The sequence below is a fragment of the Ornithodoros turicata genome, chromosome 2, assembly GCF_037126465.1.
Source record: "Ornithodoros turicata isolate Travis chromosome 2, ASM3712646v1, whole genome shotgun sequence".
In the NCBI taxonomy this organism is placed as follows: domain Eukaryota; kingdom Metazoa; phylum Arthropoda; class Arachnida; order Ixodida; family Argasidae; genus Ornithodoros; species Ornithodoros turicata.
The window spans coordinates 2,847,645-2,870,086 of NC_088202.1; the positions used below are offsets into that span (position 1 = coordinate 2,847,645).

Genomic DNA, 22,442 nt, shown 5'->3' on the forward strand with positions numbered 1-22,442 from the left:
GGTAAATACGCAGTCAATATCACATTTCAATGTTTGGTTGGTCACACGCATCATCGCCATATGACCACCTGCGCTCATCGGCTAAAGTGAGGTAATATATATCGAGTTACGAGCTTGGCAATAAAAACAAGATGCGCTCAAGTACACGTGTCGATTCTGCTTATATCAACCTAGTCCATTCCTGAAATGGAGAAACAAAATCCCTTGACGCCATTTTGCTGGGAGCTGCTCTAGGTAACTTGCACAGGTTGCAATTGGGTTGGGTTTCATGCGGCTCACATGTTGCTGCATCGTACCAAACAAAAAAGAAAAATAATCAAAAGGGCCTCACTGTGTGCGTCCTGTCCACCACACTACCTTTGGTTATGTCTTACTTTGACATTTAATCGATTTTTTTAGGTCTTGGCAAATAGAAGTCTTGTTGTAGAGGAGCAGCCGGTCCCGTTTACTCGTGTCCTGTCCGTTTTCCTTATAGCTCCAGTTTCTTCACATATTTCTCTAAGATATAACTGCAGGCGGCGTGTATGTAGCAAAATGAGCTACAAAGTGCAAACGGGTAAAAGTGAACACATTTATCTGTTGCGCTCCGCAAGGGTAGAGCAGTGTCATCAACCAGGTCGAAGAAAGAGTGAACTCTTTCTTCGACGCACTTTGGCCGTTTGCGAGATTCCCCGTAAAATAATGTGTTGTTGTCTCTATTACATCGTGCTCATTCATTTTGTTCGTACTGCAACAAGCTACAAGGCAAGAAAACCTGCGTGCGTGCAGAGGTTAAGCGAGCAGATATGGAAACCAACAACGTGCAGCGCTTAATATCTTAAACGATCACAATAATACAGCTCTTAACTCATGAGGGAAAGGGACGTACGCAACACATGTCACACGATGTGTATGTCATCCGATTATGGGTTCAATCTCATAAGATCGTATATTGTCTTCTCAACTTCTGAATGATAAACACCGACGAAGATGTCTACTTTAACAGAAGCACGTACTACACCGCTAATCAGAGCTGTAAAGCGATACAGATATCGCATTCAAAGCTGTTCTCGTTCACGCTTGAACCGATTCATACGAACCGGTAACCGAGATCACATTTTCCCGTTCAGCTTACGGTTTCGGTTAATTGCCGATGGTGAGTTGCGGTTACATTCCGGTTACGGTTCTTGAAAAAATTAGGGTTCCAAGTGGTTTTCGATTTCCGGTTCCGTTCCGGTTTCAGTACCTGGTTACAAACGACTGGAAGCCATTTATGTTTCTCTTAATATTTTTCCTTCATTCATAGTATAGCTCGTGATGACTGCGCTCGAGCTGCAACGCAATGTGCTACTCGCAGTGTGCGAGCTGTCTCGCCGCTGATGAACTGTCTCCCTAATTGTTGACGTCATTCCTCGATAAAGATCGTACAGAAGATCCAGTATTAGGATCCCTATGAGACAGCCGTACCGTTCCCACGATTGGTTCTTGGGACCCAGCAGGGCATTAGAGTCGAACACTACCCCCTTTACTGGAGATACACTGGATACTGAGGTGCAAATTGGCACTGCCGCATTTTGTGTCATCCTAAGAACTTGACGTAGGACATTGCCTAATAGAGATTATGCCTAACGACCGAGCATCAACTTTTAGTCGTTAAGCTAAGTTCGTGTATTGCATTATATGTTGTCGGTTCACATGTATAACGGTGCGTGCTGTCCGCCAAATAACGCGTGACGGATGGACGAGGAATTGTTCGACTTGTACAGCAAGAAGGCGTCCACCACAACGGACCATATATAATTTTATTGTGTTAGGGCGAGTTGTAGTCCAGCTACATTCGACTACGTTATCTGTATTCTAGCTCGGCTAACCTTCCTGAACGTCCTTCTGAGCTATGCTCCATTCAGGTACACATCTCAGAAAACGACCCATTTGAGACATGAAAATTTTATGTTTACCATAACTTGGACAAGTGGTATAATTAGCGGAGGTTCTCAATAAACCAAGCAACGGTACATGAGGAAGATTGAAGTTTCCAAATGTCAGACGTTTGAACTGACTTGCTCGCACACTGGGGAACGCTTTTCTCAATTACTCCGGAATAGAGCGGGACACCAATTTTTTATGCTGGTAGCGCGGCGCGACTTTCGGAGTCTAATTAAATATAATTCCCCGGGGCTCTTGAAGGACATCTCTTCGGGAACCAATACAATTATATTGAAAATAAATCAGTCCTCGAATCCGTGATTCGCTGGGCGAGCGCGGACGGATAAACCCCGATGGCTATTAGATGAACGCCAGATGTTCAGAGAGACTGACAATGTTAATTACGTTAACTGAAAAGCGTTCAGGGTTCACGGAGAAAGGACGCAGTGGTCATAATGGGCTTCCGGATGATCCCGCGTTCAGAGCAGCATTACGGGAAATAATTACGCTACCTCGTGTTGCATATTTCATGGCCTGCGTTTGAGTAATTGGGGAAGCCTCCTTTTGCTCCGCGCTGAATTAGTGAAGTTGCGTTTGCTGGAATGAGGGCTTTCGAGATATATTCAGTGTCCCGGCCTACACAATGCACAATGGCCGTACGATTGCCTGAATCGGCTTAGGGTGAGCATAATGGATTGTACAGTTCCTTGGATTAGGCTAGGATGTTGATTTATCTCTCTCGCCACTCGCATGCCGGGATTCTGCTTCATGGGAACAGGCACTAGGGCAGCCCGGAAGCTGCTGAATGCTGCGCAAAATAATTGTACAACAATTTCTCCTTCTACACTGCTTCTACACTGTTTTTCTTTTATAAACTTGACTGGCTTTGCACTGGGCTTTGAGAGGTTTCTTAGGACACCCTGACGGGCGGCAGGCGGGTGACCTTCTGACGCCATCAGCTCAAACGTTGCCTGCCTGCGTACTGCTCATGAGGCCCAAGAAGGCCGAAACAGCTGTCCAGTACTGGCATGGCGACGTTTGACTTACAAACATATGCCACACGTGCAGCCAAAGAGCTCCTGCTAATTTTTTTCTTTATATATATATATATATATATATATATATATATCTTGAAAAGTTGGAGTTGGATCGGACGGCTACGTAATTATAGTTGAAATAAATGGGAGACAGAAGACGAAAGTAGGGGAAGTAACAAAAAAGGGGTTTATTAAAACTTAAAAATCATAAAAGTTAGGGAGGATGTCTACGTTACGGCGGAAGCTCCGCCTTCTTCGGGACAAAAGAGCTAAATGTGCCCACGAGGCTGATAAGGGGCTTGAGAATGACGTGGTCGGTTGGGGGAAATTCCCGCCACCTGGCGGTTGTCAATTGGGGAAATTCCAGAGCGTTTTTGTGTCAGGTCCAGGAGTGGGGTCATCGTCCTTGTGGGTCAGTGGAGATTTTGATCTGGCTGAAACGAGAAAAGGCAACAGGGTCTTATCTAGGTTGTTAGACTTCTTATTGTTGACTGCATGCCAGGGTCCTCGTTAATGGCCGATCGGAATTTGTAAATTAGGTAAGATTCCCGTTGTTCTCGGGAGCGGTCGGAGGTAAAGTTCGACTGGAGAATAAAAACTGAGGCTTCGTTGATTGAATGTTCTGGTTGTTTGAAATGGCGTGAGACTGGAAGATTAGGTTTCTTGGTAACATCCGATCGGTGATTGTTGAATCTAATTCGGAAAGAAGTTTTTGTCTGACCCACGTATTGGGCCCGGCATGTGTTGCATTGGATTAGATAGATAACGTTGCATGAGTTACAGTCTACGTCTGCGTTGATCTTGACGGTAAAGTTGGAATTCGTACTTCTGACCGTTTGTGCGGTCTGCATTAACTTGCAAATCTGGCATCTCCTGCCATTACATGGATGACAGCCCACCGGAGGGCTAGTGGGTTCGCCTACTTTAGAGCGGACCAAGCTATCTTGTAAGTTACGTGTACGTCTGTAAGCGACACGTGGTGGATTAGGAAATATGTTTTTCGTGCGTTCTGACTGGAGAAGGATACTGTGGTGGCGGCTAAGTATGTTGTTAATGTTTGGGATATTTCCGGCGAATGTTACAGTTAAGTTCACGGCATTACTTTCTGATTTGTTTTGTCTTTTCTCCAGTAAGCTTAGACGGTTTGCCTTGCGAGCTCTGTTGAGAGCATCTTGAACTAGATCGGGTGGATACTGACGACCGACAAAGGTTTGTTGCAGCTGTTCTAAATTTCTGTCCAGATCGTCGTCATTCGAGCAGATTCTCCTATACCGAAGGGCTTGACTATAGGGAATGGCCAGTTTCGTGTGGCGAGGATGACAACTATGGAATGACAAGTACTGCTGAGAGTCTGTGGGTTTACGGAACAGATCAGACGTTAAAACTCCATTGGTTAGCTTAATTTGAACATCAAGAAAGCTAACAGTGACGGCAGAATAGGTGTGAGTGAAGTTAATAGAAGTATGGAACTCATTGAAATCGCGTATAAATTCCAATAGGCTGTCTTCCGAATGTGGCCAGATCATAAATATGTCATCAAGGTAGCGCTTGTATAAAGTGGGTTTGTCCTCACGCGTGCTCAAGAATGCTTCTTCTAGTGAACCCATGAATAGATTTGCATAGTTTGGTGCCATTTTAGTGCCCATAGCGGTGCCGTTGACTTGTAAATAGTGGCCATCGTTAAATTCAAAGTTGTTGTTCTTTAGGATCAGTTCTAGTAGAGTAGATACGACAGATGGATCACAAGAAGAATCAGAGTACTTTGAAAAAGCCGCCTCGGCTGCAGCTATGCCATCATCGTGGGGAATATTGGTATACAAGGAAGAAACATCTAACGTAACTAGGAGACTAGATGGGGGTGGCTGACATTGATTTAGTATTTGCAGGAAGTGATTGGTGTCCTTGATGTACGACGGTAGTCGCGGGGGTATGTCCTTAAGAAGATGATCTACGAAACTAGAGAGTTTTTCAGTGGCTGTCCCATTGCAGGAGACGATTGGACGTCCGGGGTTCCCCGGTTTATGAATCTTTGGGAGCATGTAGAATCTACCTGGCTTTGAGTTACGGGGAAGAAGGTATTCATATACCGCCGAATCGATCTTCTTTGCGGCCTTTAATGCCTTTAGATGTTTTGTAATATCTGAAACAATCTGTTCCGTGGGATCAGTGTCTAAAGTTTTGTAAAACGTGGCACAAGCCAATTGTCGCAGTCCCTCATCGATATAATCCTGCATATTCATTACGACAATTGCACCACCTTTATCTGCCCTTTTGATTATTAGGTTTTTCGATTTTTTAAGAAGCGACAGACTACTTTGCTCGGCTTGACTCAAATTTGGTTTGGTTTTGCGGGAAGAGGGATTATATGAAGTAATTATATCTTTTTGAACTGCTTTTATATATATATCAAGAGCTTTTTCGCGATTGGGCTCTGGCGTAAATTCACACGGTGGCTTGAAAGGTTTGGGTGTTGTATCAGGTGTATATATATATAGAAGCCATTTTAAGCCATTTTAAGCCATAGAAGCCATTTTAATCTGTAAGTTTGAATTTCAAACACGTCTAGCATCATTTACTTATTTTTTTAATGGCTTTTCCCCCTTCTTTATAATTCACTGGCTTGCACTGTGGCATCGAGGAGTGCTCAGTCACCCTCCCAGGTGTATATCGCTCGCTGAGTCACCCCTGGTTTGCCAATCTCGAACGATGCGCAGCTACCCAGGGCCGACGAGCCGCAAACACGGCGAAACACGTGTCCTCTGGTGCTGTCGCATCGTTCAATGAGTATCTATATATATATATATGTATATAGCTGAAATGAAAATTGAAACACAGACTACGAAGGTACGGGAAGTAAGAAAAAAGGGATAATTTATTTACATTTAAGATACTTGGAATGCTAAAAGGGTTGTCGACGTTTCGACAGTGGCACTGTCTTCGTCAGGACTCCTGACGACTCCTCATCCTGACGAAGACAGTGCCACTGTCGAAACGTCGACAACCCTTTTAGCATTCCAAGTATCTTAAATGTAAATAAATTATCCCTTTTTTCTTACTTCCCGTACCTTCGTAGTCTGTGTTTCAATTTTCATTTCAGCTACATATATTCGCGGTCGTCCGAACCCCATTCACCAAGTATATATATATATATATATATATATATATATATATATTGTTTCTAAGTCCTAAACGTCGCCACACCAGCACTGGATAGCTGTTTCAGCCTTATTGGGCCATCGTCAGCCGTGACACGTGGGCGATGTTTTGAGCGAGTGGCATTGGATGGTCACGTGGAACGTGATGTCCTCCTGTCCGAGTGAGAGACTCGCCTTTGAAAGCCCAGTGCAAAGCCAGTGAAGTAATACGGGTAGAAAAATAGCCTGAGCTCTTTGGCTGCACGTAGAACATGTGTTTGTAAGTCCCAGACGTCTCCACATCGTGCTGGTGTGGCGACGTTTTGGACTTACAAACACATGTTCTACGTGCAGCCAAAGAGCTTAGGCTATTTTTCTTGCCTTTATTGTTGATTTATATATATATATATAATTGCAACACATTAAATACTGACTTGCCCATCGCTTTGCATCTGTACGCACAAGGACATGTTACCTAATGCAATCACGTGACGAACACGCCAGCACTACAAAAGTATTTGGTGAAAACTCTTCTTGTGCACATTTCTTGAAGCTTTGATATAGGCAGGTCTTATTATTTATGCTCTCACTATAAGGGGACACATATCGCTCCCAAAGACTCCCACGCCATTCTTGAGCTATGCAGACGTGCATCAGCATCCTTGTTCGATACACTTTTTGTAAAGCAAAACATGATCGCACCCACGTTGTCTCATACATAATGAGGCCCGAGTAACGATTTTACCTTTACCGATTTTTTTAAATATCATTCTAGCTGCCCACACTGAGTTTTGCATGTGTAACCCAACACCCTCGAACTATTGTGTGCCAGTCTGTGCTTTGTCTGCGTAGATGTAAAAAGATGCGGAGGTACTCTCGAGTTACGAAACATGTTTTTGAATCCGTTTCCATTCGTTCTTACTGTTTATCTTTACGAACCCAGTGGCTGATCATATTTCTACATCGTTATGTAGTTTATGTTTCCATAATTGAAACAGGCATCTCAAGTTGTTGAACTCAGTTAAGAACTATATATCCTACATAAAACTGGATGTATATCCATTTACCAAGCATTGCGAATTGCTATAGGAAAAGGGTGGTTGCTATAGGAAAATGAGACTAGGCAGACAGTAGCTGCTACTTCAGCGCTCCAGTCTTGCACAGAAACAAAGTAGCACGGACAGAATAAGAGGAGTAATATTTTTTTGCGCGTTTAATGCATGACACGTACATGGCGGACGTTTTTACATAGCCGTACGTGACTGGGACAAGAGGTTTAACTTCACGTAATTCGTGGGCGTAGTATTGGCCTTCTCCAGCCTCCATGTATCACACCAGACCAGAAAGATCGGAAGAAACCCTCGTGTCAAGCTTTATCCACTTATCTCCTTCATTTTGTGCCACTTACGTACATATGCCTCTAGAGCTCGTTAAGAGACACTGCAATCCTCAACGAGAGACACTCTGTACGTCCCGCTAAGAAACGTTAGCACGCGCTCCATCGTTTCCTCTTATTATTTCAAGTGTTATGTGCTGAACGTTGTGTGCGTGATGGAATTCAATTGAATGAAGGTTTTGTTCAAGAGTGTTCGGCGCTAGCAGACGACCGTACAGTAATAGCCGCTATGTATCCTTTCTCAGTCAGACGCGCATGTAAGCGTGTGTATTACCATGCGCATGTGTATTACCATGCAGTTAGTGCTAGAATTGGACTCTTGAAACTGCGTGTCATTAACTGGCACGTCCCTGCTTTTCCACATCTTACCATATCTTGCATTCGGCGCTATCCAACATCATGATCATGGTTGAAAAGTGTGATCGTGCTTAGCGACAAGGTAACTCCATCAACTCCGCTCACAAATTTAATTACCTCTGTGAGTGGCTCAGGGGGCGCAAGACGCTTGCGAGTCTCAAAGTAATGCGCCCACATTCTCCTGCCGGTTGCTTATACTTTATATATGTTAAGAAAAGAGTCGTCGAAGACGATGTACTTAGAGCACATTTGTGTTCTTTTGAACGAACAGGTAAAACACTCGTATTAACGAAACCCGGCTTCCTCGTCGGCTTGTCGTTCGTCATATTCTCGTATGCCACACTATAAACGCGCGAACTACGTTATCCGTTGACGGAGATCTCTCCTTCTATGACTGTAGCTCTTACGTTGCCTCGGAGTATAAGTTCGGTACATGCTCCTCAGTTAACCCGGGTGTAATAGATGTACACCTCGGTTCTATACTTTTCGTAATGTGGTCGCACACGAATTGGGCAGTACCCACATAATGGTCATATCTATTGGCAACTCGAAGATTTCGCAACTACGGAACGTCAAGTACGCCAGTACTCGAAGGAGAACGTCAACACGGCAACATCATCCTTCGACGCGAGTGATGCACTAGCTGTCTTTCGTAATGTACTTTTACCGAAATGGAACATTTTATTGCTAACCTCAGCAGAGTAGTACAGACAGCGTGCGTCGAGGAGGCAATCATCCTGATCACGAGACTTTTTTTTTTTTCGTGTAGTTTCTGCGCTTCTTGTATTTTGCGGTCTCATTCGTTTCCATGCGCCATTCAGAACCTTGTGTTTATCGGTCGCGTAAAATGCTTGTGTACTTTCCTAAAATCTAACATTGTCACAACCACGTAACAGTATTTGTGCGCCTGTTATGCATTAGGTGCATTATACTGCTGTTTTAGAAATACACACTACTATCTTTGTTCCTCTTCAGTTTACACTGATACTCTCGTTATAAAATTTGTCCCTTGGATAAGAATCACTCCATAGAATCCTCCACATGGAAGGAGTCATCACGCACTCAAGATGACACGGAATGTCCATCCTAGCAATCCTATTCTCCGTGGAAGGGATGACATCACCTAACGTCAGAGAGGCACATTTGTCTGGAGAATGGGCTTCAGGTGGCGTATTGTTTCGGTAGTCTATGTTTCACGGTACTGTGTGTTGGAACCGTGAACCCATTCCTTAATGACTTCTTGACTTAGGTTTTCTAAGTAAACTTTATTATGTCACGGACGAAGGAGAATACACGAGCAATGGCGTGGCGGCTCCTATGCGTCCGTGTGTTGTGTGTCACATCCTAAAGCGCTGAGGAGCATCAAACGGCCGAAAATTCACGCTGGTTCTCTGCTTATTTCAGGTACTCTGCTTTTCCTTTGTCTGAGTACCCGTAATTGGTAAGAGGAAGCTCGCTCCCCCTTGTCACACACGCAGAATACCCCACCCTGTACTTTTCTCGTGTCGAGCGACTAGCCCAATGGCTAATATGGTAGACTCCACCGCAGGAGTTGACCTCGATTAGAATCTGCGCCATGGGTTGCTGTCTGGGTTTCCCTGAGACGCTGTATGGCAAATATCGGCACTGTTCCCTGTGAAGTCGGCTCAAAACTCCAAAGCAACGTGTCATGCAGGCCGATCGCTTGGTAAATAACGAGATAATATTATTTATTTCACACCCAGGGTCTGGTGTGAGGCCAGGACAAAAAGCCGAAGGCTTAACAAAGCCCTGCTTCCCCAAGAAGTTCAAGTAACGATACAAGTAATCTGCAGTCATGCATTTTACATAATACACATAGAAAATACACAGGACAAATAAGCACGCGCATGCGTCATACATCACAGCCAACATCACAAAAAGGAGAAGAGGAAGAAAAAAGAGAACACGCTATAAACAGAAACATTAAACAACAAAAAGCTTGTTTATCTATTTCTATTTGTGAGACCAAAAATATTTAGGTTTCTAGATTGCAAATCATTTAGTAAGCTGGGTGCCTGATATGCAATAGATTGAAGTCCATAACACGTACGAGAGAAAGGAATGTGATCTGAGGGTATACGTGCTTGTATTCAGCTCCAAAGAAAAAAGGGTGAGGTGTGGATTTTCTACTTTGACCATTTTCTTGTAAAACTGCAACAGGCGATATTTACATAAGGAACAATCTTTGGGCTTTCATATTTGTTAAACAAAAATTCGACATGGTCTCTGTAACCTAAACCTGCAATTGCGCGTAGAACCCTTTTGTGTAAATGTAACATAAAAGTAAAGTAAACGCGAGAAGCCCCACAATCGACGAATCATTTGTACAACGTAAGAGAAGCTTTGTTTATTGTACGAGTTGGTATATTTCAAATAGTGCACTAGCACTGCCTGTCAGGTTATGTACTCTAAAGATAAAAGGAAATGAAAGTCAAATGATTAATGGCAGTCTGGCGTTTCCACCGCACTTCTTTATCATTCACGGCGGCGAACTGAATCTGTGCATAGGAACGTAAGTTCAAAAGGGGATGCACTGCTCGCGACACTGTTGTCCGAAATCGGCTGTCAGTAGTTCTGCAGCCCATATTTCCTTGATTGCCATGGAAAACGTTGCTACAACATTGTATTTAAAGGTGTGCCATATGCTGCACGTGTTTCTTGCTTAAAATAAATTAGCTTGCAACACCCGGAGATATCAGATGGGATAAACCACGGGGTGCTGATTTCATACAACCGTGTCACAAGCAGTACATACTCGTACCAGCATCCAGTGCTTTATGCAATTCCCGCAACGAGACCCAATTCAGCGTGCGTTAACAAAGGTATGCGACACCTCACATCGCGGCTTCAACTCGTCACCATTATGCAGTTTCTGCTCTTTTCCACTTTATTGCAATCGTTGCACTGCGCAATTCACCGCCTCTTATTAGCCGATGTGTAGTATTGTTTCTTGCGGTGGAATTCCGCCCTGCATTGAGTAAGCTGGAAGGCAGTTCAGCTTTTTTTTAGCTAACACGGCTCGAACATTCTGACCAGTAGAAAAAAACGGATATCTGAAGTAACAGTTATTTTGTCAGACTTTCCTAAAAAATTGCAAAGGGATCAACCAGTCGCTTTCATACTAGAAAGCCCATGAAGGAAGGCCTATGAACCTAAGGTTGTCCTTTCGAAACGCCATCCCAATCAGAAGAATTGAGCTAGAACTTTTCCTACGAACGCACTGCCACTGCAATATTAGCTGAACACGCAGCGCCCAAATCAATCTAACGTACAGTAAACGAAAACAAAAAACAAACAAACAAAGATAGATATAATGTGTACCCTTTGCGTGCTGATCATCATCTTTGTCCGGCTGCAGAGAGCAATCTGCCTTCAGCGGCCTCTTATTACAGTCCCCAAGAGCGCCCTCAACCTCTCGGCTGTCGAAATTGGTGACCGTATAGAGGGAACACCGTACAATTTGGGCTCTGTAGGACCTTTTTCAAACGCAGCCTCCGGAGTACCTTCGACCCACTTTCGGGGCACCCATTTTTCGACCGTCCTTTTCAATCGATTGCCGATGCCCATAGCTCGCCTCCGTCTGCTCGAGTCCTATAGCTGTTCTACTCTCCCCGGAACAGAGAGATGAAGCAGCATCACCCCGTGTCCTCCCCTATTTTCACCGTGCTGTCAGCAGAAGTATGCCCGCAGATGTGGTGTTATTTTAACGCCTGTCAGGCCCTGTGGCAGCGGGACGATGTGTTGAGAAGTGGTGTTCGTCTGGGTCTGCTTTAGGAGCGTCGCCATTGGCAAGCGGTGGAAGAAAGCATTTGGACATTTGTTCGTTCAGAATGTTACCAATTACTGACAGAAAATCGTTTGCCTACACCGCGGTTCTTACTGCTTCGGACGCCATGAGGTGTCAGGGATTCTTCTCAGTGAGAGGCTCGCCTTCCGTTGAAGCTGAAGCTTACAATTACATCCGACATAGGTGTAGTTATGTTACTGAGATGCCTGGAACTTGTAGCCATACTCCATTACTCCAGAGCTGAATTCATATCTCGCGATAAGCGTGTACACGCGAAATTATGTGTTTTCGAGCCTGCCACACAGCTCCATACGCTTTGCAGTAAAATCGCAAACGAGTGCATTATTGAACCCGTTGTAGATTATGTATCTAGATGGTATCACCAGCAGAGGTGGGGAAATTGCTTTTATTTTACATTACTTTTATTTGGACATCACATAGGTATTCGAACCGGCCTCGGTGGCCCAGTTGGTAGCGTGTTCGCCTTCTGATACCGAGATCGCGGATTCGAACCCGACCGAGGACGTCAGCAATTTGGTGGCAGGTACAAGTTGCTTAGACACACCGTCTTCCGCAAGGGACGTTAAATACGGGGAGCCGTGTGGTGAGCTTTCATAGCACGTTAAAGAACCCTCAGGTGGGCAAAAGCAATCCACAGACCGACCGCTGTGGCGTCGCTCATGATCTCAGTTGTCTCGCGACGTAAACCCCCAATTATTATTAAATACATAGGTATTTGTACATACATATTTTTGTTTGTGTATAGCCACATAGATATCACAAGGACATTATTAGTATTTATTATTACCATTATTTATTATTATTATTTAGAAATACTGCGAGCCACGCAGTGGCCCAAGCAGGAGGGAATACACAGTCTAAACAAGGGAAAGGAATAAAAAAAATAAAAAAACAAGTTCACACGTACACACACAAAAAACAGATCACTCTTGCAGGAACATTAACAATCTCAACCAGTCCAAACGTCGTCGACAAGCTCTTCGAATACTGCAACACTTTAGCTCCGAACAATACCCAGAGGCAAGGAATTCCACTCAGGAACAGTACGAACAAAAAACGAATTTTTAAATGTTGAAGTACGAGCGAATATTGTTTTAAAGCAAAGGGGGTGAAGAATGCGCGTATATCGTGGTTGGAGATTAATCGTACCGAATGTCCCAACTCGAAATATTGATTCCATGCGTTTTTAGAGCACCTCAGAGTTTGCGCCAGGCGAGAAAACCATACCACAGGTTTTCGTCCTCTTTTCGCGCGTGCTTGCTTCTATATACGAACCAATGTGGTTTTTATGTCATCCGAGGATTATGCAGCATAAGTTAAGCAGGGCATGCGAAATATCTCTCTCCCTCGCCCTCTAAAGTCGTGCCCAAATGTCGCCGTTTGTGCAACCTTTGTGATTTTATTCCGCGTTCCCTGCTTAACTTGTTGGAAAAGTAGGTACGGCTCCCTGTTTACTAGCACATGGGGAACGTTAACAAAATTTTCGCATGTCTGGGATATACACTTGTTCTGTGAGAACCGTTGGAAAGTGACACACATCAAAACTTTGCATTTTAAAGAAGAAGATTTCGGAATGTGGCAGATCACTTAAAAATCGCCGACCTACGTCATTCGATAGCACAACGCTTCAGCTACAACATATCAAAAATCTGGAGAATTACTTTTTGACAAACGCGAGAAATGAGTTTTTTTTCTCGGCCATGGTTTGCTTGGCATTGGCGCGGAGAAGCACCCTTCCAGGCACATTCTGGTCTGACGCGTGAGACCCTTTAACAGGTTCGTTTTATATGCTTGGTATTAGTGTCTTCCTGGGTTTTTCGGCGGTTCGTCTTTTATTTACACTTGTGACGTGTATACTTCCGCGTCACATTACAAGAGGAAAAAAGTAAAACCACAAGGTGTCGTGCCCGAAACACGCCCTGTTAACGCTCAGCACCGCTATTGTTGTTCTTAGGCCCCTTGCATACCGGGAAAGCTTTCCTCTCAGAAGAAAACGACGTTCGCTTCGCCGCGATTCTGCCTTCAGAAATTGGTTCGAAGTGGTGAAACTTCCTTGTCCCAGGCAATGCAATGCAGCGGCTATGTCTTTCGGCAAGGATGGTCCTTTCTGCTGCAACTTCGTCCTTTGATACCCACAGGCAATTTATGCTCTGCGCGTCCTTTGCCCACATATACAGGTCCCTTGGTGTTAGGATCTGCCCCTCCTGCGGCCACTGGAGACTGGCTGTGACAGCGAGCCTTTTAACAGTTCCTCCTACTCCGTCGCACGGCCCCTTGCCGTGTGACGTTGCGTAGAAGTTCCAGCAATGTAATGTTCCAGTAATGTTTCAGTAATGCACTTTTGTGACCTCAGGGTGCATACGAAGGAATGAGTCTAAAAAGGCTCTTTGAAATGCGTGCACTGCAGTGCACGGACTGCCGACTGCCACCAACATACAAATGTCGCATGCGACATTTGTATGTTGGAGGCAGTCGGAAACTATCACGTAGGATTCGACATTTACCAGTACATAGAGAACGCTAACAAAAGAAAGTGCTCTCCTCAGTCGTTCTCCTGGGATGAGTCGCAGGCAACAGTGCACCCTATAGTTGTGTACACTCGACAGCCCCAGTGTCCTAACTTAAACGTGGAATCCTACGTGATAGTTTCCGACTGCCTCCAACATACAAATGTCGCAGTGCACGAATTTCAAAGAGCCTTCTTAGACTCATTCCTTCGTATGCACCCTGAGGTCACAAAAGTGCATTACTTCACAGATGGTTGTGCTGCGCAATACAAAAATAAGAAAAGCTTTCTTGACATGTGCTACCACAAAGAGCACTTTGGTGTTAGCGCTTGCTGGAACTTCTACGCAACATCACACGGCAACGGGCCGTGCGACGGAGTAGGAAGAACTGTTAAAAGGCTCGCTGCCAAAGCCAGTCTCCATCGGCCGCAGGAGGGGCAGATCCTAACACCAATGGACTTGTATATGTGGGCAAAGGACGCGCTGAGCATAAATTGCCTGTGGGTATCAAAGGACGAAGTTGCAGCAGAAAGGACTATCCTTGCCGAAAGACATAGCCGCTGCATTGCATTGCCTGGGACAAGGAAGTTTCACCACTTCGAACCAATTTCTGAAGGCAGAATTGCGGCGAAGCGAACGTCGTTTTCTTCTGAGAGGAAAGCTTTCCCGGTATGCAAGGGGCCTAAGAACAACAATAGCGGTGCTGAGCGTTAACGGGGCGTGTTTCGGGCACGACACCTTGTGGTTTTACTTTTTTCCTCTTTTAATGTGACGCGGAAGTATACACGTCACAAGTGTAAATAAAAGACGAACCGCCGAAAACCCCAGGAAGACAGTAGTACCAAGCATATAAAACGAACCTGTTAAAGGGTCTCTGCTTAACGACGCGTCATACCACAATGTGCCTGGAATGGTGCTTCTCCGCACCCAATGCCAAGCAAACCATGGCCGAGAAAAAAATTTGTTTCTCGCGTTTGTCAAAAAGTAATTCTCCAGAATTTTTTATATGTTGTAGCTGAAGCATTGTGCTATCGAATGACGTAGGTCGTCGACTTTTAAGTGATCTGCCACATTCCGGAATCTTCTTCTGTAAAATGCAAAGTTTTGATGTGTGTCACTTTCCGACGGTTCTCACAGAACAAGTGTATATCCCAGACATGCGAAAATTTTTGTTAACGTTCCCCATGTGCTAGTAAACAGGGAGCCGTAACTACTTTTCCAACAAGGTAAGCAGCGAATGCGGAATAAAATCACAAAGGTTGCACAAGCGGCGACATTTGGGCCCGACTTTAGAGGGCGAGGGAGAGAGTTATTTCGCATGCCCTGCTTAACTTATGCTGCATAATCCTCGGATGACATAAAAACCACATTGGTTCGTATATAGAAGCAAACACGCGCGGAAAGAGGACGGAAACCTGTGGTATGGTTTTCTCGCCTGGCGGAAACTCTGAGGTGCTCTAAAAACGCATGGAATCAATATTTCGAGTTGGGACATTCGGTACGATTAATCTGACAGTGTCCCCAACACACCCTATTTTTTAAAAAAATATTTATGATGGTCGATTGACAACCTTGGACCATTCCCCGTGGAATGACCCAACTCTGTCAAAAATTTTGTACCTCAGGCAATGAGCTAACCCTTAAAGGGCAATAGCTTGCCAGAACTTTTTAAAGGGATAGTAGCGCGCAGCAGCTCGCTCTGGGAAATATCATCGTTCGATTGCCCGTAGCTTGAAATGTAAGCCTGCAAGTTATTCCGCAAAAGTCGGCATTGTTATCGAGAAAATTAATTTTCAATTATTCATAGCGCATTCTCAACACAAAAGTATGCTGGCAACAGCAGCTACCAGTCATGTTCTAGATAATCTCCGCTGACTGCTTGTTTGAGAGACCCCGGATGGAGCCCGGGCAGACGACGTACAGCTAGTGTTTCCGTCTGCTCTGTGCTGCTTTCCGAAGCTTGAAAAATCTTCCTCGATTTTTTTGTCAAGGATGCCGGATGATGATCTCTGCAGCGTGCCTAACTGCAAGAATACGTCGATGAGGAATCCCAACATTTCGTTTTACCATACCCAGGACGACAATGTACGAAAGCGAAAGTGGCAAGCTGGGATTGTGTGCTATCAACCACATGGTATAACACTGAGAACACTGTCTCGCGTGTGTTCGATGCACTTCTCACAAGGCGCGTACATTGCGACGACATCTTCAAAGCACGAGTGAATGCGCCACCGACAAAGAAGAACAAAAAAAGTCGCTAAAGCTCAATGTGTCCCGAACCTGTTTTTGTGGCTCATGTGAGGAGAGATTGGGGGACGGTTACCTTTCATCTGTATGTAATCCCGTACCGCTTACGTTCACGAGGTAGTGACGACGTAGCTTGGACGATATAGTAGTTGTAAACGAGTTTGCGCTTCTTTCCTTTCAGAATGAAACAACATTCCAAGCACATCGAAGGACATTCGTGCTTGTGACACAGTGACAGGTATAAACATTATACTTTCCGCAGTGCATGACTCCGAGGTTTCGTGGAGACTGTAGCAGCGGCATCGTCACCTTCACATGAACGTCAGCGCGCGGGATGAATAAATCATCTCGGGCCAGTTGGAATCTGGTTACCGATCACCACGGACCTAGTTGTCTTGCCCCCTTAGATTCCTACAATTGGTGACCCATACGGGCTTGGTTAATGCGTCGGCGACCATCCTGGCTGTTTCGCAGTATTGCAGGTGTATGACTCCGCGTTGGACCAAATCTCTGAGATGATGATGTCGCACGTCAATGTGTTTTGTTCGCGCGCTGTGTCCCTCGCCAAGTGCAAGCTTCATGCAGCCTTGGTTGTCCTCGTAAAGGCAGGCCTGCTGACGTTGGTCATAACCAAAAACTGGTATAAGCTGTCGCAGCCACAAAACTTGCTGCGACGCGTGTGCCGCTGCGACGTATTCAGCCTCTTTAGATTACAATGCTACAGACACCTGTTTCCTCGTGTAGCAGGAGACGGGACTGCCTCCCAGCTGGACGAAGTGCCCGCTAGTCGATTTGCGGTCTGACACATCTCCTGCCCAATCCGCATCCACGTAGCACTCCAGCCTCACACCTGGCTGCCCGGAGAGCTTCAGCTTTAAGCTTCTGTTGTACTTCAAGTAACGTAGTAGCTTCTTCAAGGCATTCCAGTCTTGCTGGCGTGGCTTACTCACGCGAAGACAAAGAATTCCGATCGCACAAGCGATGCCCGGTCGCGTAGTTGTGCTCAAGTACAGCAGCTCCCCGACAGCTTGACGGTACTGATCGTTGGTCGGCAGTAAGCCGTGGTCCCCGCTAAACTTCAGGTAGTCGGGGTCCATAGGTGTGTGACTAGGCTTGACGTCCATGAGCTGGTATTTTTCCAGAAGGGTGTGGATCTTTTTAGCTTGGTGGATGTAGAAGCAACCATCTTGTGATCTCTCCATTTCGATTCCTAGCTACCGGCTGACATGCCCAAGGTCCTTGAGCTCGAAATGCTTCTTCAAACTTTTCCAGACTCCAGTAATGACTGAATCTTTCTTGTGGCAAATCAGCATATCGTCAACAAAGAGAAGGATATATATACGACTTCCTTTTTCTGTCTTAAAGTAAAGGCAGGGGTCTGCCTCGCTACGGCTGAAGAAAGACTTTCAAGAAAGACTTCAAGAAAGACTTTGTTTGCCTTGATGTTCCATGCCCGCGCGGCCTGCTTGAGCCCATAGAGGGATCTCTGTAGCTTGCGGACTAGATGTTCTTTACCTACCGCAACGGAACCTTCGGGCTGTCTCATGTATGTCTTCTTCGATCACTCCATTGCGGAAAGCAGTCTTCGCATCGCAGTGACGAACCTGCAACTTTTGTGATGCTGGTACCGTGAGAAGAACCCGCAAGGTCGTAAGCTTTGCAACGGGGGCCAAGGTAGCGTCGTAGTCCTTTCCATAATTTTGATAGTACCCCGGGGCAACGATCCTTGCCTTGTATCTCTCAACATTGCCGTCTTTGTGTCTCTTTGTTTTGAAAATCCATTTGCATTCGAATGGACGTTTTCCAGGGGGAAGCTCCACAAGAGCTCACGTATTAAGTTGGTAAAGTGAGGCAATCTCTTCGTTAGCAGCCTCAATCCACTTCATTCTCTCGCAAGGTGGCAATCCTTGAACTTCTTTCCAGTTCCCAAGGATCAGCTGGGCGATGTAGGAAAAGCGGTCTGGCGGGACGCCCTTATTGCTCCTGGCCGAACGCCGAAGCTCAGTTACGGCTGTCCCTCGATCCTCCTCCGATGTACCACTGACCTCTTATTGCTGGGGTGAAGATATGCTCGGCCACATTTCTACTTCTATCTCGCTGGAACTATCTGCGTCTGCGTCATGACGTGGCCGGTGATCTCCTGATTCTTCGTGACACGGTTGGGGGGGGGGGGGGAAGACGACTCTGAGCAGAACTTCTGTATGATTGGAGCTACCACTACCTCACTGCCAGTGCTTCAACTACATTCTCATCGTTATACTCGCTGGCCCGAAGCTGTTCCGATTCCTGACGCTACGGCCGCCACGGTTGCTGCCGCACTGAACTCAACGTGGATATCCCGTTTTGGCGCGCCCTCTGTCATAACAACCGACAGGGGACGTCAATATGAGTCCAACCTCTTCAGGGCCTTCACCAACGTCTTAGGCGCCAAGCGCATTCGCGCAACGGCCTATCACCTCGCCTCCAATGGGCTCGTCGAGAGGCTCCACCGACAGATCAAGGTTGCCTTGCGGGCCTCCCATGACATCCCTTGGCCCGAGACTCCTCCCGTCGCTCTCCTCAGAATTCGACGACCACAAAGCGAACCTCGGTGTAGCGCTGCGGAGCTAGTCTACGGGATCACTCTTCGTCTTGCTGGAGAACTGCTGTCATGCCCGCAAGACCGCGTTCCCGACACCACCACAGATTACCTTTCGCGCTTGCGCAACGTTATGGCCTCTCTCCAACCCGTGCCAACCCGCCTACCGAACACCCCCGCCACCTACCGCCATCAAGACCTGGAGACGTGCTCACACATCTTCGTACGTTGTGACGCCGTAAAGAAACCGCTCCAGCCACCTTACTTCCGTAACTCCCCTTATTTCCCGTAACCCAGCGGCCTCCTCATCATTTCACTGTCATCATCAACGGTCGACCGAATACCATTTCTCACCATCGCCTCACACTCGCCTACATCGATCACATGGCTTCGCTCATTTCAACCAACGCGACGCTTCCAGAGGTGCAGACTACTCCCCCCTGCACCCCTTCCTCAGACCTCTGCCAATGTCAAGCCCCAATCCTCCATCCGAGACTAGGGTCCCCTAGTTTCGGGGAAAAACTTGTAAAACTTTCAAAGGTAGTAATATAAGACATGCATTTCAGTAATGCCTACTATTGGGAGGGTACACTGAAGTCAGTGGGGAGCACTGCCATACCACTGCATCACACATTTTTGCATGTCAGCCACCTGCTTTTCACCTCTGGAGTCGTCCATGTCGTCCCAGTAATACTATGTCAGGTGTACTGACAATTATCAGAGATCACTACACGTGGTGTTTTGTGCCACCCTAATTTTTGGTCATGAGTAGTAGCATCGTTCCATGGAATCCAGTATCTGCATCAACATTTAAGTGTATAATACATGCTGTTTTTCAGGGACGAGCATTCAACACCCCGTTCTCGGCCTCCAGAATCCTCTCCAACAATCCATATGTAAGCCATTGTTTAGTCAACATCAGACCAGATTCTCTCAAAATATCCCGTAGTTCAAAACTTGTGGAAGGACCTGTTATGTTAACCGATGACTTTTTATTGTTTGTGTGTCTTATCATTTTACTCTGTCAGTGAAGTAAAAACATAACGGGCCATCGTCCCTGTGATGAGGGCTGCCTGCCAGACACTCCAGACACTCATATGCTCACTCACTTCCCGCTCAGCTTTCCGTTTTTCGCACTCATGCTCAGCTCATTAGCCACACCAAGAATGAGTGAGCATGAATGAGCATGCTCAGGAGTAAGGTTTGCCGAGGTATGGTCACAACACAGTCACAGTCTTCCTTAGTAGTGGCATCCCCACAAAACGAGAAACTCTGTTGTATGAGTTTCAATGCTGTGGGTCGGAATTCAACAAAAAATTCAACGCTGTCAACCAAAATTAAACAATTTACATTATATTGCACCATTTCAATAAAGAATTACAGTCTGTTTTGCACACCGCGTTATGCAATGTACTTTTTTTTGTTGTTTTTCTGTAGGCTATACACAGGTACTGGGACTGATACGGAGGTGTACTACGTCCAAGATCACCAACAAAGCTCTGGATGTTGAAGTGCTCTACGCTGGTGCATCTGGTGACAAACTGACTCTTGCAGGAGCTGTCGAGCAACGGAGCGAGGCAGGGTCAAACAAATGAAAAATAAAGGGAATTGTATTATCTAAGTATTTACAACCAATTGCATTTAACCCTCCTTGCAGGGGTGCCATAAGTAAACAGTGGAATGCCGCTGACCACCTGTACTTGCCACTCCGAGAACGACCACCACAGCTATTAAAAACGGCCCTTTTCAGGCCACCCCACACTTTTACATGGAGACAGCACTGCAAGAAGGACCTAGCTAAAACCCATAAAGTTAATTCAGTGAAGCTTTGTGTCTGTCTGTTCTTTCTGTGACCCCTGCATTGTCCCTACAACAATGAAAGAAATTACAATAGTGGCAGCCCGCTTGAGTGCTGCAGCTGAAGAAACATATCGGCTTCAATTCCCCCTTGTGATCTCAGCAAAGAGAAATTTCCCAACAGCGTCTATGGTGACCTAATATGTCTCTATCTCGATAAACGGTACATCCTCGTACAACGCATCACTCAATGAGGTGTGCGCACTCTGCATGCGAAGGAAGTATCAGGCAACAAAGCAGGTTCGGGAAACTGAAATTTTGATGTGCAAAATTTCAGTTTTCCTGAACTTCTAGGTTTACACAAGGATGGTTTTGAGTGTGATCTATTAGGTGTTACATCTCTGTGGAATTAAACTTGCAGTTCCGTTTTGTTGTTTACACGTCTACTACCATTGCAGCTGCACTTTTCCGTTTTAGTGATATGTCCTCTCTGGCTTCAACAAAATCACCCTGGCACAGTTTCACAAGTCTGAAGATTTTCAGAACTCCTCATTGTACAGATGCTGCATACAATACACACTGTGGTGTGACATTTATGTAATAGGTAACATAAGAGTTTTATATAATGGTTAGAATACCAGTAGAGAAATCTGGGCTGTCCTGTAGATTACCCTTCATTCAAGGGAATAGCGTTTGGAACAGCTTTGAAAGGTATGTGTCAGATTTCTACAGCTTTGTTTTCTGTGCAAATTATTTATCTTGAATATCAAAACATGATATTGTTTGCCATGCAACGATACCAATTTTTGGTTTGAACCAAACTCTTTCCCCTGTCAGGAACTAAAAGCAGCTTTACGTCTGTCTGGACTAGCTATTTTGAATCACATATCAAGGTTGTGTAATTTCAAGGGGACTGGACTCCTGCCTCACTTGTTTATTGTCATTCATGTTGATATCAGACTCCATGGGGATCTGCTGCAAAAATCACTGATCGCTGTTGGTAACTACAGCTGACGTGTTTGACATTTTTTGTGGCTATGATATGCAAAACTTTACTGATCCCGTCGCATATGCATGATGTTTCATGCTAGTAATATATATATATAGTGCAACATCATCTTACAATGAATCGGTGTCAAGTTATTAGCCTAGAATAGACGCTATGTTTGCACTACGCAGGAGTCTACGTAGGGGACGCTTGGAATCTATAATATTTAAGTGGGCTAGTGGGCTATGGGTACATTTTAACGACACTCTGCGAAGGGGTGAGCAAACGCGATCAATAAGGACCTACCTGTTCTTTTTTGTTTTTTGTTTTTTTGTAATCCGTGGTGCAGATGGTTACCGCGCATAGAAAGTTGGGATACTCAGAGCCAAGCATAATTTTACTAAGAGCTTGCCGGCACACGTCACACGTGAACGACCAGAAATGTCATGTACAGCGTACTTGAAGCTGATCACACCTGTTCCATATCACTAGTTCACAAACCACCTTCGAAAATACACATGTTTGTGTAAGCAGCACGATCGAGAGCGGATCCTCGCTCCGACGCCGGCAAGCATTCCTGGACCCCTGCACGGGCTTTCACCTGCTCGGAAATGCGCACTCGAGAGGATTCCGTGTGATGTTTTGACGATTTTTGGGCGAGGGACTT

The 22,442-nt window shown here is 45.5% G+C and overlaps 2 protein-coding genes across 2 annotated transcripts; one reads left to right on the forward strand and one right to left on the reverse strand.

The window, feature by feature from the left end:
- Positions 1-17,122: 17,122 nt before the first annotated feature.
- On the reverse strand, positions 17,123-17,614 carry LOC135382966 (uncharacterized). Its single transcript, XM_064612634.1, has one exon. The coding sequence runs from the start codon at positions 17,612-17,614 to the stop codon at positions 17,123-17,125; it is 492 nt and encodes a 163-aa protein (XP_064468704.1).
- A 999-nt stretch (positions 17,615-18,613) lies between these two features.
- On the forward strand, positions 18,614-19,282 carry LOC135382967 (uncharacterized). Its single transcript, XM_064612635.1, has one exon. It carries the CDS (start codon positions 18,614-18,616, stop codon positions 19,280-19,282), a length of 669 nt encoding a protein of 222 aa, XP_064468705.1.
- The last annotated feature ends 3,160 nt before the right edge of the window (positions 19,283-22,442 follow it).